This window comes from Prinia subflava, chromosome 2 (assembly GCF_021018805.1).
Source record: "Prinia subflava isolate CZ2003 ecotype Zambia chromosome 2, Cam_Psub_1.2, whole genome shotgun sequence".
In the NCBI taxonomy this organism is placed as follows: domain Eukaryota; kingdom Metazoa; phylum Chordata; class Aves; order Passeriformes; family Cisticolidae; genus Prinia; species Prinia subflava.
Window position 1 is genome coordinate 70,717,539 of NC_086248.1, and position 21,418 is coordinate 70,738,956.

Genomic DNA, 21,418 nt, shown 5'->3' on the forward strand with positions numbered 1-21,418 from the left:
AGACTAGCTGGAAGTGTGAGTTGCCTCGACTTGAGCAGCCTCAATTGCTCTTTTTTTTCCTGATAAGATTTCATGCAGAGCCTCAGCACTCAGTATGTGTAACTGAGGTTTAGAAATTTGCTGAAACATACTGTGTTCCTGTCTTAACGAGACCCATATACTTAAATTGATAACCTAAAGGCTTTTTAATACAAAAACCACTCCTGTAATCAGGATATTCTCTATTTGCTTTTCTTTTAAAGAAAGAGAAAAGATAAGCAACAGAATAGATCAAGGTGCAGTGAGCAGAAAATGTTTAGAAGCTAAGAAGGTTGAAACTATACTGCAAAATACAGCCTTTCTACTTAAAAACCTCTCCTGTTAGACTTCCATCATTGAACTAAATACTTACATTTTTACAAGAGAGGCGTGCAGAAGAGAAGGCGAAGAAGAGAAATACTGTAGGTTCCAAAAATGTAAACTAATGTTGCAGCAGAATATAAAATAATTGCACCAAAGCATACCCCCTCAGATACCTAAAATCACAGCAACAAGACTGGACAGGACCTGTAATTAAGCATGGAATACAGCTGATTAGGGAAACGCCTACACCCAACCTCCATCCCGCAAAAGAAAAAAAAAATTAAGAAAAAAGTAAGAAAGAATGGGGAAAAAAAGAAAAAAGAATGAGGCCAAAGATGCTTCCCAACTGGGCATCAACTGAGACTAATGCAAATAAAATTGGTTCCAGAGACAAGACAAATGAGTGTCACAAAACAGTAGAGCAGATACAGAATCATCTATAGAATCATCACGAGAATACCAAAAGTATTACTTCATGCTGTAGAATATCATGCATTTAAGCAAAATAGGATCCTATTTAAGAATTATACAATACAGAGCATGCATAAAGTAGCAGGAGAAAACAGATTAAAGTCCTTCCCTCCTTCCCCAAATAGCTATCTTGGACCCTTCAGAGAAAACATATCAAAAAGAAAGGAAATGCAGACTCTTCAAGGTGGGGCACAGCAGCTTTTAGAGCCTATTGTGCAATCACTGCTTTTCTGCACTCACAAAACCAAACTAAATTAAAATGAAAGTTTAAATTACCTTTCTACAGTACATGTATCCCACACTACTCCACTCAAAAATGGCATCAGCAGTGAGAGCCTTATTACTTATATTATCCACAATAACATCTTAAATCTTAAATGAGAAATTAACAAATTCAACACAGGGCATTTCCCCCCTTTAAAATTAGAGCACAAGTTAAAACAATTTTGTGCTGAATACACTCTCCTTACTCCAGCTACTGGAAGCAAAATCTCTGTAAATGTAGATACTTCAACCTAGTATTAACTTTTACACACAAGCACATTCCATATTCCTAAAAACTGAGCACTAATTCAACTTCACTTGGCAAAGTTCTGGTTTGCACCTTATTATTATTATTTATCAGGCATATAAGGCAGTAATTTGTTGGTCCCATTTTCAAGCAGATTGAGAGTTTTCAGACATCTATTATAAAATAAACCTACCAAAATGAGATCAATCATAAATTAATGTATCAAGAGCATACAGCTATTTATATTAAGACTCCAGAGAAACACTTGGGTATATTAACCAACAAATATTTTAAAGGCTTCTCTTAATGAGAGCTTGCTTTATGAAAAAAAAATCTTTATTTTCCCTCTTCTTCCCCAGTTTTTAAGTAATGGATAACAAAAGGTCTAACAACTGAAGTAGATAACAAAAAATGTGTTTGTTTCTTAGAAGAGCTAAACTGGCCATATGTTGAGGCAATAACCTAGCAAACCACAGAATAAAAAAAAATTCTGTCAAAACCCTCAACACAGTTCCACTGAACATGGTCTTCAGCAGACGAACTTCTTACCTCCAAATATCACTTCCTTTAGAAAACATGGAGGACTTGATCACTTCTGGAGCCATCCATGCGTAAGTTCCCGCTGCACTCATTTTGGTTGTCCTGTGCCACTCTCTAGCCAGACCAAAGTCTGTAATCTTCAGAGTTTTATTACAAATGTCATCATGTTCCATCTTCTCTAGCAAAAGAACTGCAAAAGATTGAGTTTGTAAATTAATGCAATGGCAATTTAAAAAATATATTCCTGTTGTTCATTTCACATATAACTTGTATTGCACATATAATTGTATACTTTTAGTGTTGTGAAAATATGATTGCCATCTTTATATGCATAGAAATTTTTTTTTTGATAATTTTAAGATATTCCAAGCTATAAGACCAAGAAATCCCTACAGTGTCACAAGCTCTTTATGCAACTGTAGGAGCATGTATTAAATTAGGACAAGAAATACACTGGAGATGGAAAGTAAATCAGATCACTTAAGAAAGCTCAGAATCCTAATATCCCAGATGATGACAGGCTGTCAAAAAATATCCACTTTGCAACAAGATTCTGGAATAATAAAAACAGCAGCAGTAGTAAACCAAAACCAAATGTTAAGAATTCTTATAAAAGACTAGTAAAGCAAAGCACGATATATCATGGCACTGTATAAAATCCATTCTTAACAGTGCACTCAGTCCTGGCCCCTACTCATCTCTGAAAGCATGTAACAACTGGAAGAGGTGTACGGAAGGACAGAGTACTCTAAAGAATATAACCACAGCTACAAGGAATGGTTAATAGACAAAAGGCTTCCCCTAAGAAAAGAAACATTTGCAAACAAAAATCTATATAACAATGCCTCATTAAAGAAAAAACTAGAGGCAATAATTGCTCAAAGTTTCTTACTACAAGTAATGGACACCACTGGGTAAAACTAGGAGATGAGATTCAAACACGTGTCAATTGTTCACACAACACATAGGTGAACTTTGCAACAAGATTCTGAACTTTGGAATTCTTGGCATGGTATGTGAGTATTATTACTTAACATAGATTTAAAAAGCATCTCCACAAATTCACAGAAGTCAACTAGATACAGGGAATTTATATAAAAAAAGTTAGTTTATTTTCATGAAATCCCTGGGCCACAAATCAGAACAAAGTTGAGAAACTAAATGCCGGGGAATTAGTTTGCCTTAGGAATCCCCAGCTGGCCACTAGACTTGGATCCAGTCCCTTTCATGTTATACACACTGCACCTTCATGAATGGTACAGAGTAAGTTATCCTTTTTTTGCTGTTGCATCCTACAGTGTCTGACTTTGTTCATGAGGCATTATTGGCAGTTGTAGCACCTCTTCAGGAAACAGCAAGAAGAGAACTGGGCAATGGTTATTGTTTTAGAGTTTACAAGAAGAGAGACAAAAGATAGAAAGCAATCATTTTAACACACCATAATTTTAATTCCATATTCAGTTCCTCTGCCACTGTTTGTGAGAGCAACTGTCAGTTTTAACTTTCTGTTAACATGATCTCCTGGGACAAGGACCAAAAATTAAATTACACGTAAGAAGCATAAAAGTGTGTTTTCTACCTCTATGTAGAGCAAAATACAGTACAGGAGAACTATTAACAAAAAAAGCAGATGAAGACTTACCCTCCCTTACAGAAGAAAAACTGATGACCTCGCATTTACATTTGAAAGAAATAATTCTTACTGGTAGAGATTAACTCTTACAAATATTTCAAGAACTACCTCAAATCCAGATAAAAGGAAAAGAATCCACATTCCATTTTCAATAAGCATCTTAACAGAGCAAAAGAAATGAAGGCCAAAATGGTACAGACAAACCAAGAGATCCCCAAGGAGAACCACCAGAACAGGTTAAATTCATGCAAGTTTTTTATACTTTTATACTTGAATCAAAGACCTATTGTTTGCTGTTCCATTTCAAACATGTTCAGCAGAATTCCTGACATTCCTTGTCAGTCAATGTGACCGAAACCAAAAACAGTCAGTCTTGCAAAAGGTAATAACTGGCACGTGACCAAGTTTCATCCTACAAAGGGACAACATTTCTTAGCAGTTCAAACTTCCTTTTCCGGCTGGTAGCCAGGCAAACAATAATACACACACATTACTTAGCAGCTGGGCAGTAAAAATGTTCAGCATAGCTGAGTAGCACTCTGTAAGAGCTTACCTTGGAGTAGCCTAGCAACCTTTACTATAGCATCCCTCTGCCTCTTCCACAGCCGCCCAGCCCTCGCTGGCTGCCAGCCTGGGAGAAGTCATTTTATCATCACCAGTTTGCCCTGTTAACTCAGCATCCCCCTTGCTTCTTTTCCAACCCTTTAAATTGTCTTTTGTGGCTCCAATATACAGGCAATGTTAAGATGGGCAAGAGCAAATTTAGCACTTTTGGGTTTACTTCAATATTTTTCAGACTTTTTATTTTCTACAAAGAATGAAGTTTGTATTTACATTAGAGCTTTGCTCCTGGGAAGCAGAGCCCAAAATATTTAGATGTACAAAGACTATTTGAAAACAAAACCCACTAAACCCCACAGATTAGATTAAGTATGCAGAAATGCAGGAAAATGCTATGTGCTTACTTATTCACGTGTAAGTAGAACATAACAAAAGGATACTTAACTAACACCTTGCTTATTTTTCAGAAGTAAAGCCAGATACTATGTTTCTAAATGATTCAAAATTAAAGGCGATTAAGTTTGGGTCAAATGTAAAACTCTACCTTGGATTGTTACCCAAACATTCCAGCCAGAAATAAAAAAATGACCAAGTAGTCTAAGGTTGCATATGATTTTTATCAGCAACACATTTTCAACTAAATTCTGAGTTATTACATCTCTTTTTGTGACTCTGCGTTTCTGCAGTGAGATCAAGGGGAAAGCAAATTTATTAACATCACAGAACAAAGGATTGGGTGCCATGTAACAGGCACTCCTTGAATATATGAGAGAGCGCACGACCAGAAACAGAGATGTTATTTTCAATAATTCCTGAAATATAAATCAACAAGTTAAAGGTAAAAGCCAGGTAAGTCAGAGAGAAAAATGAAATGCTATGCAGTAAACTGGTATTAAAAGTGGTAGATAAGATATCATAAAATTATAAAGGTTGGAAAAATCTCCAAGATCATCAAATCCAACCTTTGACCAAACAGCACCATGTCAACTAAACCACAGCACTAAGAACCGCATCCATTTGTTTCTGGAATATTTTCAGAGATGGTAAGTCCACCACCTCCTTGGGCAGCACAGTCAGAAGGCAGTGCCCACCCTAAGAAAGAACAGACCATCATACTACAATACAGGCAAATTAGCATAAGATTAATGGTAAAATCTATAGCTATAAAGAAGAGCTGAAGGAAGAAGAAATGCCTGGCTGTTTTGGCTAACAGAAGGAAAACTAGCAAGCTAGCTGTGCAAGTAGTTCACTCAGTTCTAAAAGACACTAAAAAAGGCTTAGTTTGGTAGAAACAGGGAGGTATCAATAGAATTTTTTGAAGTATAACACCTTTTATGAAATACTGAATGACTAAGCCTGCACATGCATGTCCAACAACAGGAACTGAAGCACACACACGAAATAGAATTAGGATCCTAGTTAGGATCTAGTAATATCTTTTATACAGATAAAATAAGAAGAGCTTGTCCATTTTGCTAGGCTAAACAAATGTTTAGAGAAGTTTATGAGAACAGAAGTTACCCATACCTAGAAACAGATTGCGGACTTACAGCACAGGTGCTCTTAACACAAAATATTTTCCTGAGTGCTCTGGCTGATCCCTCTTACAGATACATTTCTGATTAAACTCAGTTCTAGATCTAGAGTTAGCAGGGTGGGGAATTTTATTGCCTCTTTTCTTTCATCCCCGTTTCAGCCCTCCACTGCAGTGTAAAGCAGAGTTTACTCCTCAAAAAAGTCGCAAGATCCAACACACGTTCCTGTTAAACCTAATGGTTCCTGAAACAATAGTGCCATTAATCTTTCTTGCTTTCTGCACTATCGTTGTTGGATACATTTTTCTATTGGTCTTACAGCACTACGCAAATACTTCACAGTGTAACAGTATGCAGGTAAGATGTTCTGCACACTTTTAGAACCCAAAATCTAACACTTTGCCATGGAGCCACACAGTACTTCCCAAGTCTGTGTTCCCCTAACTAGAACAGACCCAGCAACAACTCTTTGCCACACCACTTCTGTTTCCATACAAGGTGTTCTTAGTCAAGAAAGGCACAGAATTCAGGCTTGAAAGGGAGGCACAGGTCCCAGGAAAATCCCAAATGCTCCCAGTTGCCACTCCTTTTCCTGTGCCATTCCCATCCCATCACTCCCATCTCTGAATTCTCCACTCAGGTAATAAAGCAAAGTGCTCTTTGACGTGAGCAAAAGGTAAGATATACATAAAGACCAAGTCTGGCCAGAGTTGAAAGAATTGCATTCTCTGTTGTTTTGAGCCTGGGTTGAAATTTTACTGGGGAAAAGGAAAGATTCAGTAAGAGCCTACATATGGACTGATGAGCCTGAAATAATAGAACAGAGCACATTTAGACAACCCAAATTTCTGGGGGCACACATATGCCAAACTCAGGTACAGAATGACTCCCTCAGTGCTACTTTTAAGAGTAAACTGAAAGCCTAGAGAAGAACCAGAAGTATTAATTTGAATTGCAAGCACTTTGTTTAAAGCATAATTCTAAATAAAAGGCTCACATTCCTGCCTCATGTAACTTAAGAAACAGTATTTACAGCAAGCCTGAGGGAGGCCTGGACAGACATTTTAGGCAAGACATCTAGGAAATCTCTACCTAGAACTAAGCTCTTTAATGCTACTCTTTTAATGCAGGTTATTTCCTGTGGTCTTAGTTTTCTTTTAGTTTCTAAATATATATAGATTGTATTTCTCCAACCTTATCTAGCCAAAGTCCCCATTTAAGACAACACTTCATCTGAAAAATTTTTTTGAAAGCCAAAAACTTGATGCAGTTAGTATCAGTTTTATCGCATGAACAATGCATTTCAGTGTTTTCAGGTGACTTTTTCAGTTACCATACATATAGAATAATTAAGTAAAAAAGGTATTCTGAGAGAAGCCAAGGCAAAGGATTGAACACCTTTTTAGTAGTTTAAATATACTGAATTCAAACTATCTTCTAATGCTTAAACTTAAAAAAAAATCATCCTGAAAGACTGAAGTCCACTCTATCTCTCCTATAATCTTGGTACTTTCTATTATACCCTCTTTATATTACCCATTATGTTAGAAATAAAAAGAAAACATTAGGCAACCTCATTTTCCCAAGTTAGTCAATTGCTACCAACCATTTCTTGCTAGTTTGTCTGCAGTTTGCTAAACAGGTGATTATCATGGGTTTTGCAAATATAAGCTATTTAATACCACAGCTAATACCACATTTAAGTTACTATGATTACAGGTAAGAATGCCTACATATCCACTACATTTATCACCACTGATAAAGTCATTCTTAGTGAATTCTATAAAGGAAAGAAAGTTGTTATGCTGTACAATTCTACTTGCACACAGAGATTGTCCAGACAATGCTGCTACTGTCTCTGTAGCAGTCAGTCCTGCACCCAGCCACTTCCCTCTCCAACTGCTTGCAAGCAAATCTGCTTCCTGTTAATTCACTAAATCAATATGCAACAAAACCAGCAGGGTGACCCTGTATCTTTACCTGGGGACTAACAGGCAGAAAAAAACTTCATTAAATGTTGTATATTCAATTAATGTAACACAATACCGTGTCCATATTAAGAGACCCACCTCCACCATTTGACTCCAATTGTAATTGGAAATGAAAATTTCAGCATTGTTTATAGAGGCCATGTCCAGGTTTTATAAGTATCAGAGTGGAAAAAAATGGGTGTGTGAACCACAAATTAAATATCAAGGTGAAAACATTAACTGATCAGAACTCTTCTGTATATACAAAAGATGTTACTTTTGCCTATGCAGCGCCACTTCTTAAATACCTTTCCTCCTCTCCCGTTGGCTCTCAGGATGGATTCTTTGTTCTCTGTAGCTAGTATCTGTCAGACTGTGATTGTCTCACTGGATTAAGTTCAGAAGTCACCATCAGCAAGGGAAATTTATCCTTAAAACACAGATTACCTATGTAGGAGACTTCTTTATTCTCCTCTATTACATATCTCCCTTTACAGCAGGCATATAACCAGTTCTTAATTTTCACACTTAACTGAAAGGAACAGTTTGTTCTTAAATGTATTTGTCTAAAAATATCCCGCTTAAAAAAACCCCAACAACCCAAAAAATGTACCTCCCAGGAGCCTAAAAGAAAAAAAATCCTGAACAAAATGTTCCTAGTTGGAAAGCAAAAACAAGACAAGACTTGACACAAAAAGTCCTTGACATCATGAATTGACAAATACAAACCAACCTTATAAGAAAAGCACATCCCATATTAGGATATGTGGCTGGCAAAGGAAAAGCACCAAATGATGAGAATGACTAGGAGTCACCTGCCTTCTGGAAAAATGGAGGGAAAAGGAAACAGAGGAAAAGGGACAAGAGATTTCAACAGCTCCAACACACCTTGCATCACCATTTTTTTGCTTCCCCTTACTTCTTTAATAACTATTATTAAAGCAACTTTGGGCAAATGGAAACTTGAGAGAAAGAAGCAGTTTTAACAAGTTATTGGCACTAAGTACAGATGCTGCAAGTTACTTTACTGCATGCCATTTGTGCTTCACTTGCTCTTCAGACAGATCTGTAATGCAAAACAGAAATTCCTATTGTGCTGTAAGAGGAAATGCTAGAGGTAACAAGCATTTATAATTATACATTCAAATAATCATAATTTAAACACTGGATCAGCAGTAAATTCTGAAAAATGTAGGATTTGGATATTACATCAGCAAAAAATCAAAAGGAGACTGGACACCAAACATTCTCATTAATATTTAATAAACATTAAACTTAACTCTTCTATTTAAAAACTAAATTTAAGAAAAACAACCTCATTAAAGCAATTCCCCCATAATTTCACAATTAATTACATGGAAATCAGTCAATACTGAAACTCAGCTTTAAAACTCAAAACACACAGTTGTGTGCTATCTACCAAGAACTTCCTCACTTACTTAAAGCAGCAATTACTTTCTTCACTTGCTATTTTTAAAAGGCAACTCTGAAGAAAAAAAAAACCACAAAAAAACCCAAACAAAAATACAAACAAAAAACCCCCAGTGACCAAAACAGAGGCAGATGAGATGGGTAAGAGTTAGGTGGTGAATTCCTAAGGTAATGTTCTAGTTTCAAACTCGGCAGAATAAAGTGGCTGTGAATCCACTCCTTAAAGAACACCATCTTTGTGACAAAAGTGATTTATTTTTTTAAGGAACTTCATCCTATTCTTAAAAAAACCAAAATATAAGGCAAACTAAAGCTATTACGTTCAAACTGCATAAGAAGCCTTTGTCAATATATAACACTTTAGGTACAGTTTCCTCCAAGAGAAACTATGAGAAAACATTAATTTCCAACCTAACCCAAATTTAAGACCTGACCATTCCCTAAATCAGTTTGTCATACAATACACAGAATTTAATAAGCAATGCAGAGGAGATTTATAATCTCACAAATAGCATCCAAATGGCAAGAGCTGACAGAGGGTACCTTCTTTCAGAACTAACAATTTAAGTTATCTATCGTTAGTCAAATCACCTTTTCAATATTTAGTTTTAAAGCCATGAATATTTCATTCAAATTTGGCTTGGATTTATAGGTTGTTTTTTTTTTTTGAAGTCAGTAGAACATGACTTGATGCAGTTTGATATTTCAAGCTAATCAGAAGAATACACAGCTTCTGAGTACTTGGAAGTATTTACATAGTTCACATACTTTTCCTGATCATAACTCTGCAACTACGAACTTCCTTGTTGCTTTATTTTTGTGACCTGTCTCAAGGTGCATTTGATGTGTTGAAATTATAATATTTAACACAAAAAAGGTCACATCAAAATGAAATCACATTTTATATAGATACATACCTAAAAAATTAAAAATGCATTCTACTTTTAAATGCATTCTACTTACTAGCAAAGCTGAAGTAAAGAGGTGTAGTCAGATGTCACAACCAAGAAAGTAAGAACCTGCTACCACTGAAATACTTACCTTAACCTCCTCCTCATTTACAGCTCCTCAACCTGTACAGCTTTTTCCCCCCAGACTGAGTCTACCAACTGGGTAATCCTGGGAGACTCAACCAGCCAGGCAGCTCAGCAGAAAATGAAGTCTGCAAATAAACCAGCTTAGAGCAGTTTCCTGGTGGATCTCTCTGAAGATTTAACCTGATCTATTGACCACACAGGCAGAGACTGAGATGTGTAGATTCTGCTGACAGGTGGGAGGGGGAGAAGCTGCCTGGAGCTGGGTGGGGAAGCTCCTGGTGCAGCTATAGCTGCCCAAGGAAGCCACACGACACCTGTTACAACAAGCGGGAAGTCAAGCAACATTTCAGAAACAGGTCACCCTTTTATATCTAGTTTTAGTCAGAGATTTAAAGATAGGATCCAGCTTTGCTACTTTTTTTTTCCATTATAAAATCACCTTTAACAAAATCTACTATTGTAAAGAACTCATTAAATAAACTGAAAAAGAAAAAAAATCCTGGGTCCCTCTGAAGATGCCAACCACTATGAATCCAAATCCCGGTTGTAGATGTCTAGTCACGTTTAGGCATTGAGTTTTTTAGAATCTCATCAGTTAACATGAAACCCCTTTAACATAATTTCTGTGAGGAATTTTAATAGGTTACACTTTATAAAGAATTTTTAGGCTGCCAGTTTCCTTTATGAAAGAGTCTTGCTGTTTAAAAAAATTGCCTAACAACCTGTAACAAACAAATCAGAGAAAAAACACAATTTTTGAGCCCACTTTTTTTTTAAAAAAAATACAAAACTTGGGAGGAAAAAAATCCCATCAAAATATATTCTGTGGGGGTAGGTTTCCTGCATTCCATCCTTGCAGTTTCTTCAGTACCCTCTCAGGACTGTGCATTCTCAAGAACTCTAATCTTCAATAGCAAAGTGAAAACACTTATTCTGAAATGAGAACTCTGCAAACTTGACAGTGCTGTCCTTCTCTTGAGAAGAGAAAATGAAAGGGAAAACTGATTGTCTAAATAATTAGTGTATCATTAAGCAGTGAGTTAAAAAGTACCTTTTTTTTTCCTTTTTACAGGAGGAAATAAAAGCAATTAGCTTCAGGAAGAACAGTGGCATCTAATCCAAGAAAAGAAAATCACAAAACTGCCTGAACATTTAGAACTAAAATATAACCAGTTCCCAAGGGTTAACGTGTCCCATAATGAACCACAGCAATGAAGCATTTACTCCTACATTTTTGAGAGGGAAGGCTGACTTATCAGCTCTGAGTTAATAGTACACCTGCCAAAACACAGATTTTAGTCACTATGAAGAGAACAAAGAATGATTATGTAGCCAACACTGGCATGTCTAGGACTGATTTAAGTGGAGCTATGACCCCACACACACAAAAAAAAGGTTACAGTTGGCAGGAAGCTCCAAGAAAGAAGAATATTTCTGTGGTGACATTATACAAATATCTAATTTTTCAACTTACCATATTTAATCCATGAATTTAATGTGCAGTAAGTGGATTAAAATTTAAACATCCACTAATTTTCAGTGACTGGATTGAGGGAGGCTGTTAGTAATATGGTCAAGCAAAGTAAAAAGGATGAAATGTAGTTTAAAGCTACCAATCTAGGAATGTACATTACACCAGCTGTTATTTTTGTACTGTGAATATAGACAGACAAGTAATTTGATATTTATCTGTTTGTATCTATATATAATCTGCATTTATGTTTACTTCAATGCCCTAATTTTGCTTCTAATAAATAAAACAATCCTAAAACTAAAAAAAAAAAAGTCTCCATTTTTAGAAGCATTATTACTGAAAGTCATTGAAACAAATTTCAATGCCTTAAATTTTAACAAATAATCAGGAATAAAATTCAAGGTCAGAAATTACCCTATGCTGCAACCACTCTTTGCAAATGTTTATCATACAAGGTCAGCCTGTTTCAGAACTTGAAACACTGAAGCAAATTTAGAAGAAAGTTCATACTCAGTGGTAAGAAAACTTACATATTGCAAACAAAAAGCCATTCTCTTCTAAGGTCAAAGAAACCACAAAACAGCATTCAGCATCCAAATACAGTTCAGTGATGTGTTACTTCTCTATTCTTTTGAGGTTACAGAACATTTTCATGGAACTTTAAATATTTACTAAGAGGGTCCAAAGACATGCCTTGTCCCTGCAGTTCCAATGGGTATGGGGGAATAATCTGTAACTGAAAATTCAGTTATATCTCAATTTCTTTTAATGCTTGGATAACACTACCAATGTCTAAATCCCAACCACACTTTGCAGTCTGTTTATTTAAGTACAACACCTTTTTTAGTAAGTGTTATAGTCAGTTAAACTTATTTTTCACTGTTTAGAGGAATGAACAAAACTGTGTAAGTATTTTAACAGCTAATGGGAGATGTTTAGTTGGCTGTTTTTCCATTGGCCTTTGTGGAAATGGGTTGCCTGCTCAGTATAATTTTCAGAGGTAGAAAGTTATATGAACATATCCTTAGGGTACCAGCTTCAAAAATAAATAAAAAAAATTTTGAGCCAAATAATGCTTCAAGTCCTCTTCAATACACAAATTTTAAAAACACTCTTATCCTAAATCCTACACTTCAATTTATAATGCTACCCCAAAACAGAACTCTGTCATCAAAAACAGGGAGCAAACACAACATACAGACTAAAATGTGACTCTCCACATTCTCCATGAAGAGGTGACCAGAAACCCTGGTGCAAATGAAAGTCCTGCAGAAACCTGCTAGGAATGAGTATAACACAAAGCAGCAAAAAACCCAAAAACCCGCCTGCCCACCCCCTCCCTGCCTGCCCAACCCCCCCCCACCCCAAAAAAAAAAAAAAAGAAAAAAAAAAAAAAGAAAAAGAAAAAGAAAAAAAAAAAAGAAAAAAAAAAAAAAAAAAAGAAATAAAACAATCTTCCAAAAGTTGTAAACCAGATCACTTGGTATTTTACAATGACAAAACAAAGATGGAGAGAAGACATGAAAAACTAAGTTAGATCCAGAGAAAGATCAAAGTAATGTTATTCTTGACTTAATAATCCTACTTGTTAGAGATGCAGTCTCAACACCAAAAAAGAAGCAACTCTCTACAGTTGTGAGCTGAACATAATTGGGAAAACATGAAAATTAAGTCTGTATTAAAAATGAGTTATAAATAGGGGTATTAAAAGTTCACGGAGTTTTAATTAATCAAATTACATAAAGCTAGTGTTTCAGCCTAGAGTCTTGTTTTCAGCATTAAGTGGTATACATAAATATACTTCAGCCTTGTTAAGTTTGAGGGACTTTGTTCTAATTTAATGAGCAATTTTTTCCACCTGTTAATGTCCAGACTTGCAACACAGAAAAACATCAAACAGAAGCAAATTTGGAAGACGGTAATTGAGGTGAAATAAATGACTGCTGCAGTTAAGACTTCATCTACAAATAAAATAACTGCTGGATATTGTTCCTCCTCTGAAAGCTCAGACTGCACAAATATTGTGTTACAGAACAGTTCACAAAATTTCATCTGACGGATATTGTATTAAAATCATAATGTTCCTGAATATTACTTTAAATGCTGAAACACATCCTTCAACTGGAAATTTGGCCTCTACAAAATTTTAGCACTATAGTTATTAACACTTTAGTTATTTCTATGGTGGATTGAGACAATCACAGCAATCAGTTACTCAAAATTGTTCTCTCTTTAATTCCAGCATCTTTCTGAACACAAAATATACAACACATTTATATGCAACAAGTAAATATATCTAGTGAATATTAAAACAGGCATAACACATAGCATTGCCTTTGATGAACCAGAAAAAGATAGCCCAAGGCTGCTAAGCATTTGATGCTCCCACATAGTCCAGCTAGCCTTCAGGGCCTCTCAAAAAATAGAATCTCTATCTACATAGCCTGAGCATACATGAAATAATGAAAAAATTACTGGGAGCAATGTTTTATGAAACACAGAACTCTTTCACGTGATATAAGGACATTCAAAAGAAAAACTTACTGGAACTCAATGGCATGCTAACTTTAAGTAGATCATAACCTTTAAAACAGGTGTGGTTTCCCAAATTAATGAAATTTTGCAATCCTACCGATGTTTGCATGAAGGTGGCTTGATTTTGGTTTTCTGTGGCTTTTTAAAAGAATACTTAGCCAACAAGATTATGAAAACCAGTGCTCCTTCCTGCTTATATACTTCCAGATGCTCCAGGATGTATGATCAGCTCTTAATGTTGTAATGCAGCAGCACTATTTTTACAGCAAAGCACAAGGCAGGGCTACTGCCTCTCAGAGATGGGATAGGACCCTGGTACACCTGGCATAGCTTCTAGCTTTATGCGACTTTAAGTAATTAAGAACAGTGTAAGGCATTTAAGGACCGTGACTTCCTATACAAAGACAGCACGGAAAACTACAGCATACAGATTTTAAAATGCTAAATAACTTCTGGCCCGCTATTGTACCTGATTGACATTTATCAAAGTGATCCCACATTCTCAAAGACATGGTTCCTATGGGTTTTATGAAAGTCAGTTGCCTTATGGCAGAGGAACTTCAGTTAGTTCTGGCAGGAAAAACATCCTCTCCCCTCCAGACCTCAGAGACACCAGCCACCAGGAGCTCAGCAGTTAGCCAGGCAGCACAGGCAGTGTCAAACCACCTACAGCATAAGCAGCATGCTACAGGAGGTGCCTGAGTCACCCAGCACTGGAGACAGGCACCTTGGGACAGCCAGGCTTCGCCTACCAGGGACACTGCAGAGGTGGAAGTATGAGACTGTAAGCTCCAGAAATGGGAGTGCCAAGGGGAGGAGACTGAGATGCAGAATTCATAGCCACAGAACACATCAGGTTCTTTAGTTTTGTTATATTACAATTGGTGAGCAGTAATTGGCACAGTGCTACTGACAGAAAAAACCTCAAGTTTCGTTGCCATTAGTGGGCATCTTGGAACTTTATTTTCAAAGGAAGCTACATTGAAGTTCAAATCTACTTAAAAGCCATTTCTCTTCTGTCTCAAAACTACCAAAGACAATTGCAATATAACGTAATTTTGAATTCTCTTGGTAGCTGTGCAAGATTCTGAATTTCAAACATTTAATAACAGCTGTACTAGTGATGTGAACAAGTCTTAACCTCTTCAAAACACTTAAGAGACAAATTATGCACCCTAGTGATTTCAGAATACATAAAATCAGTTCAGAAAATGGCAGATAGGCTTAACTATAGTTTCTTACTCTTCCACTCCCTGAACAGCTGGCCTAAAGTTGCTACAGAGACAAGTTTGAGAGAAAGAAGATTTATTAATTCTGGAAAACAACTCCATCTTACTTTAAAGGAGTTTAATAGCATAACTTGAGCAATTCTGCTGCAAATTAACTGTAAAAACAAAGAACCAGAGATAATTTGTTCTTGCTTTTCTCAAACTCCAGGACACCTTGCCTCATCAAAAGCAACTTATTCAACAGTTCTGTCAAAACACATCACACTTCCTTTTAAGGTTTTAAAATCAAATTATTTCTATTCTCTAACTGCTTCTCATTATACTAGTTTGAAGAACCAGACATTACAGTGGGTTGTCCTCTTGTTTGTTTGATTCCTTCCAATTCCAAGCAGTTTTCATTAGCACTGACATGTCCGTGGTCGTATTCAACAATCTTTGAAACTGAAGCTGACCTCGACAATTTCAAAAAGCAAGATAAACTCAACGCCCTTCAGAGAGCTGAGGGCTGCAAAGGACCTGGATTGTGGGAGAAGCTGGTGAAAGCCACAGCAAACTGCACCCTTCTGGCATATCCATCTATGACAAGGGAGCACAGAGCACTTTATCAGTACTGTGTTAGTACACTTAATCTACACATTATCAACTTTGTAATCATGGATAGGTCTATGCCATAAGCAAGATATTCTGAACTTATAGCAGTGCTTCCTAGAAGTACACAAAGCTGCTGCACTAGAGATGAAGTGCATTTTTTAAAGGCAGAAGCAGTGCAGTCTGAAATCAACCCCAGAATCACAAACCTCTGTTGTCTCTACACTTAACTTCAGAAAGTCAAAATGTAGCACACTCTAGCTGAACATATTACTAGCTTTCTTCAGGATGAAATAATCATGGAAGACTGTGCTGAACTCCTACACAACCACAGGTCTTGTAACTAACTTGATCAGAAGCAAGAAATTTGATTCCCTCAGAGCAAAAAGTTGCCCTTCCAAAGAGCCAGAAAAACAGCTGAGATGTGATAAAAAGACACACATAACTATTAGTGTCTTGTTGATTAATTTTATTTCCAGTAAAACCTAATCTTTTTTTCATAATCAGCTGGCATGCTTAATCAAGACTAAGTTCCTACTCAGAAAACAGAGTTAGGAATATTCAAGTATTTTCACAATTTTAAAGACATCTCCTTTTCAGTTAAAGTATCAGTTAATTCAGATATCCTTCACTAACAGTGATGGCTTGAAAAATATCAAACTTTCTTCCAAGATTTTTATTCAGATTTTAGATTAGGTAAAGTTTAGCTCTTAATTTTTAATTTTAAATTATGCCCTTAATCTATGAAGTATATTGAGGAATATAACTGCTTATGAGAAGTTATCCTCAAAACAGACTATCATCTTTGTCAGTGAAACTTCAACCACACAAGGTTTTACAAAGCAGCCACCATTCATAAGTCAACATTAGAGACCATGGTTACTATGTGTCATTTTATTGAACATATATAAAGCCAAAAGTGTTCTTTTCACCTTTGTTTTGTCTGCTTCTGACAAGCCTGTAAATTTAAATCTATTTTACATGGACTCCAGAACTGAAGAAACTTTCTCTGCTGTTATTAAAACGCAGGAGTTACACTTCACTTCCTTGTTCAGCCCTCAAAACCAAGTTTGCTAGCTTTTCTTTCCAATATGGAAAACATTTGCTTACCTATTAATTTCCCTTGCTCTGGCAGAAACACAAACCTTTTCCCATCTCTCAAAAGGAACATCAAACCTAGATAGTCACTGCTGTCAATAAAAGCTGGCTGCTCTCATGGCTCTTCTGTTTGTGGCACTTTCTCTCCAGTCCTGTCAACTTGGCATTAGTGAAACCACACTAGATGTGCTATAGAGATTCCCAGCTCCATAAAATTGCAGAGAGAAGTAACATGCTTGCCTTTGAGATGCTTGCTATTGCCTGCCAACCACAAGCCCAGACACATACCTTTTCTGGATCAAATACACCCGTGGAAGGGGCTCCCTTTCCCTGGCTGGAAAAAGTCCTGCCTACTTGCTAGGGAAATAGTTTAGTTTGAGAAGCAGTCCTTACCACACCGTATTAAGAGCAGTCATTTTTCTCATTTATTGTCTAAGGAGAAAAAATCATCCTTCCTTACAAAAGTAACTAAGCTAGAATAAAACTGATAGATTTGCATACTCTCTAGAGCTGCTTAAGGAAGAGCTCTGAAGCACCACCACTGGCGAGCAGTGCCTGGAAAGCAGCGACGGAAGGTGAAGAACGGGTGCTGCCAGCCCCTGTCTGGAGCTGCAGCCACTGCAGAACTGTAGCTATCCACGCCGAGCAAGCCGCTCAGCCAACCCTGGCAGCATTCCACTCCCACTGTGCAAGGCTGAGAAAGACTGCAGAAAAAGAATGAAGGGAAATCTTCGATGAATGGATGAGTTACCAGAACACGGGATACTGCCATGACTTGTAGTCATTTTAAATTCATGTTGTTGAACAGTGTATGTTACCACCAGTGCACCATTGTCTTCTAACACTATCATTTATGTGGATGATCAAGAGGCATATTTCTATTTAGCATACTCAATACTTCCTCAAACTAAGAAGTTTGTTCCAAGTCTCTTGCTAAAATTAAGAAATACAGGTGAGAGATCTAACTAGTTCAAGCTAAGTGCATCTGGAACAGGAGTTAGTTATGGAAGCAGTGAATAGGCATATAAGCTGAGGTTATAATCAGAACTGTATTTTTGAAATTATCTGCCATTACCCCTATACAAAAAGATGATAATGGTAATCAGTTCTCAGCAGTACCCAATGTAGCTCCCAGTGCTATGCTAAACCACAGGGTTATGAATTTATTTCAGACACGAACTTTGTCCCTGTCACTTAACAGTGCTAGCATGCAGCAGCCCCCTCAGTCTAAGGAGAGCCACTAAATACTCAAGGTGCAGAGCTCATTCTGAACACAGCAGCTAACTAAACGGGCACAAGCTGCCTACAGACCACTCGCTAGAAATTAAGGTGTTGTCCATGATGCTGAAGGTCCGAGAGTTCACGGCCTGAAATACAGAACCACAAATACCGCTGAGCTAGGTTCTTTCTTTATCAAGCAAATAGTGAAAGTATTCTCAGAACAGTCAGTCCCATGACTGAGCCTTGTCTTAACAGCCCATGCATGGTGACCTTCAAGACACACAGCCTCTTAAACAAAGTGCTTCAAACTTGAATGAAGCTTTTTTATTTCTACTCGACTACTTAAGGACTCCTAACTGGAAAAAAAGGACAAACACATTGCTGCGCTTTTGGAGCACTCAGAACAAAAAGGAAAGAGTTGAGATAGTTTCAGATATTTATGGAAACACACAGATTTCCACTTTTAGGTCATCATTTATAAACACAACTACAACGGCAAGCCATAAACACTCTATTCTAGTAAGCCAGCCTTCCAAATGCACAGTGGCCAAAATCTTAGATGCTTCTGTAGTCAGATGGACCAAGGAGCCATTAAGCACGAATTGAGCAACTCCTTCATTCTGGCAGGTGCATTTGTCCATGCCAAGGGATGAAAGCAAATCTGGCATCTGAACAACAGTTCCTACTAGTTTTAAAGTACTTCTCTTTTCCACCTCAGTGTTGGCTAACTGGGTAAATTTTAGCAATGTTAAATACATGCAGTGAAAACCAGAAACACATATGATGTTCGGCAGTAAAACAGAAGCGATACTCTTCTGAAATCTTGGTTCTTTGGGTGAGTTTTAAAAGCCAGGACCACACAGCGCACCGGAGTAAATATAGCCCTGTAGATCTGCAATTGTGGTTTTATCCCGCTTTAAGTGGGCTCCCCTCCGAGGGGGCAGGACTTTGCGTGCGCTGAAGGTACCCCCGGCTCCTCCCGACCTTTCCACGAGTTCGTCGCCAGCTCAGAGCCCGGCAAACCAACCTGCAGCTTGCCCAAGCTTCTGGCACTGGGTGCCCGAGTTGCGACACCCATCCCCGGTGGAAGAGGGCTCCCGGACGGAGCCCGTCCAGGCCCGGCGGCCAGCGCCGCCACGCCGGGGTCCCCCGGGCCCGGCGGCCTAAGGCGGGGACATCCCCTCGCCGCCGCGGTCCGAAGGTCCCTCGTCACCTCCCTCCCCCCCCGCCCCGCCCGGGACTCACTGTTGCTGGACTTGAGGTCCCGGTGTAGGATGGGGACGATGGCCTCGTCGTGCAGGTAGAGCATGCCGCGGGCGATCTGCACCGCCCAGTTCACCAGGATGTGCGGGGGGATGCGGCGGCCCCCGCGGGCGGCCGCGGCCCCGGGGGCGGCGGCCAGGGCCCTGTTGAGGGATCCGCCGCGGGCGAACTCCATGACGAGGCAGAGGTTGGGCTCCCGCAGGCAGACCCCGTGCAGGGCGATGATGTTGGGGTGCCGCAGCATGGAGAAGAGCTTGGCCTCCTGCCGCACGCTCTCTGCCGTGGCCGTGATGTCCTCGTCGGGGTCCTGCCGCGCCGCCTTCACGGCCACCTCGCGGCCCCGCCAGGTGGCCCGGTACACCTTCCCGAAGCCCCCCACGCCGATGATCTCCTGCAGCTCCAGGTGCTGGAAGTCGATCTCCGTGAGGCTACCCGCGGGGTCCCCCCGCCCGCCGCCCCCCGCCGCCGCTCCGCCGCGGGGCTGGCGGGTCACGTAGTTGGCCGGGAAGATGCCGAGGCGGTGGCGGATCTTCCCCGCCCACCAGCCGTCGTCGCCGGACACCGCCGCGTCCTGCGACAGCACCTCCACCACGTCCCCTCGCCGCAGGCTCAGCTCGTCCTCGCCGCTCGCCTCGTAGTCGTACAGCGCCGTCCACAGCGGGCACGGACCCCCGCTGCCACCGGCGGCCGCCGCCGCCGCGCCGGCGCCCGGCAGAGCCATGGCAGCGACTTCAGCCCCGGCGGCCACCAGCAGCAGCGCCGCCGACGCGGGAGCGCCCGCCCAGCCGCATCCTCACCTGCCGCTGCCGCCGCCGCCGAGCGGGAGCCGCGGGAGGGGAGGGCGGGGCGCGGGCAGGGGCGGGGCCGCCCGGCCCGGTCGCCGCCGCCGCCGCCGCGGGGCTCCGGCAGCGAGAGCGCAGGCGCGCGCGGGAAAGGCGGGGAGGGCAGCGCCGGTGCCCCGCGCCCGCCCGTCCGGCCCGCCGATTGGCCGGCGCCGTCACGTGGGCGGGGCGCGGCGGGCGGAGGGGCCGGGGCGGAGGGAGCTGTGAGCGCCCCTCTTGGCCCTCGGGGCTGCAGAGCGGGATGAGGGCTTGTGCCTGAGCCGCAGCTTCCCCTCTCCTTCCTTGTGCGGCTTCGGGGCTTCTTTGGCACGAACCCCAAGCGAGTTCTGAAGAAACCGAGCTTCCTCTGTTCGTGCCTGCTCTGCCGCCGCTCGTGGGCTCTCACAGAATGGTCAGGTTGGAAAGTACCACAGGGTCTGTCTGGTCTATCTGGTCCAACTTTGCTCAAGCAGGGTCATCCTAGAGCACCTGGCACAAGATTGAGGCCAGGTAGTTTTTGAACATCTCCAGTGAGGGAGCTGCCACGACCTCTCTGGACAATCTGTTCCAATGCTCAGTCATTCTCACAGTAAACAATTCTTCCTTATATTCAGATGGAACGTCTATGCATCAGTTTCTGCCTGTTGTGCCTCTTGTCCTGTTGCTCAGCCCCCCTGAGAAGAGCCTGGCTCCATCCTCTTGGCACCCTCCCTTTAGATACTGACAGACATTGATGAGGTCCCCTCTCAGTCATCTCGAGGATGAACAGGCTCAGCTCCCTCAGCCTTTCTTTGTAGGAGATGCTCCAGGCCCTTAATTATCTTTGTTTCCCTCCTCTGGACCCACTCCAACTCTCCCCTGCTCACCACCCTGTCCACGCATGGGCTGAGTCCCAGCCCTGTGTGGTACGATCACACAATCCTTTCAATTAAGAGGTTGCCTGAAAATAGCAAACGCTGTGTATGTGTTATTTCTGGGTAAAGATTCTCCTGGTTTTAAGTGGAAAGATCGTGTCACTTTCTAAACTACAGTTGTCTTTTCCTTGGAAGTTGGAGGGAAGTGTGTGGGCTGGGGCCGCCCTCCCGTCTCGCCAGTGTGGTGGGAAACCGTGGTTCAAAGTGGAAGGAAATGAGTTTTCACGCCAGGAGCCAATCACTG

At 40.2% G+C, this 21,418-nt stretch overlaps 1 protein-coding gene across 2 annotated transcripts in view; it reads right to left on the reverse strand.

Annotated features, from left to right (window-relative positions):
* MAP3K21 (mitogen-activated protein kinase kinase kinase 21) overlaps positions 1–20,292 on the reverse strand; it is a 41,110-nt gene extending 20,818 nt beyond the window's left edge. For both annotated transcript variants that reach the window (XM_063390477.1, XM_063390475.1), the window contains exons 1-2: positions 19,422–20,292; positions 1,874–2,054 (exon numbers count right to left, since the gene is read on the reverse strand). In XM_063390477.1, the coding sequence (XP_063246547.1) occupies positions 1,874–2,054; positions 19,422–20,160 (920 nt within the window). In that variant the 5' untranslated portion in view covers positions 20,161–20,292. The remainder of the gene's footprint in view (positions 1–1,873; positions 2,055–19,421) is intronic.
* Between the last annotated feature and the right edge of the window lie 1,126 nt (positions 20,293–21,418).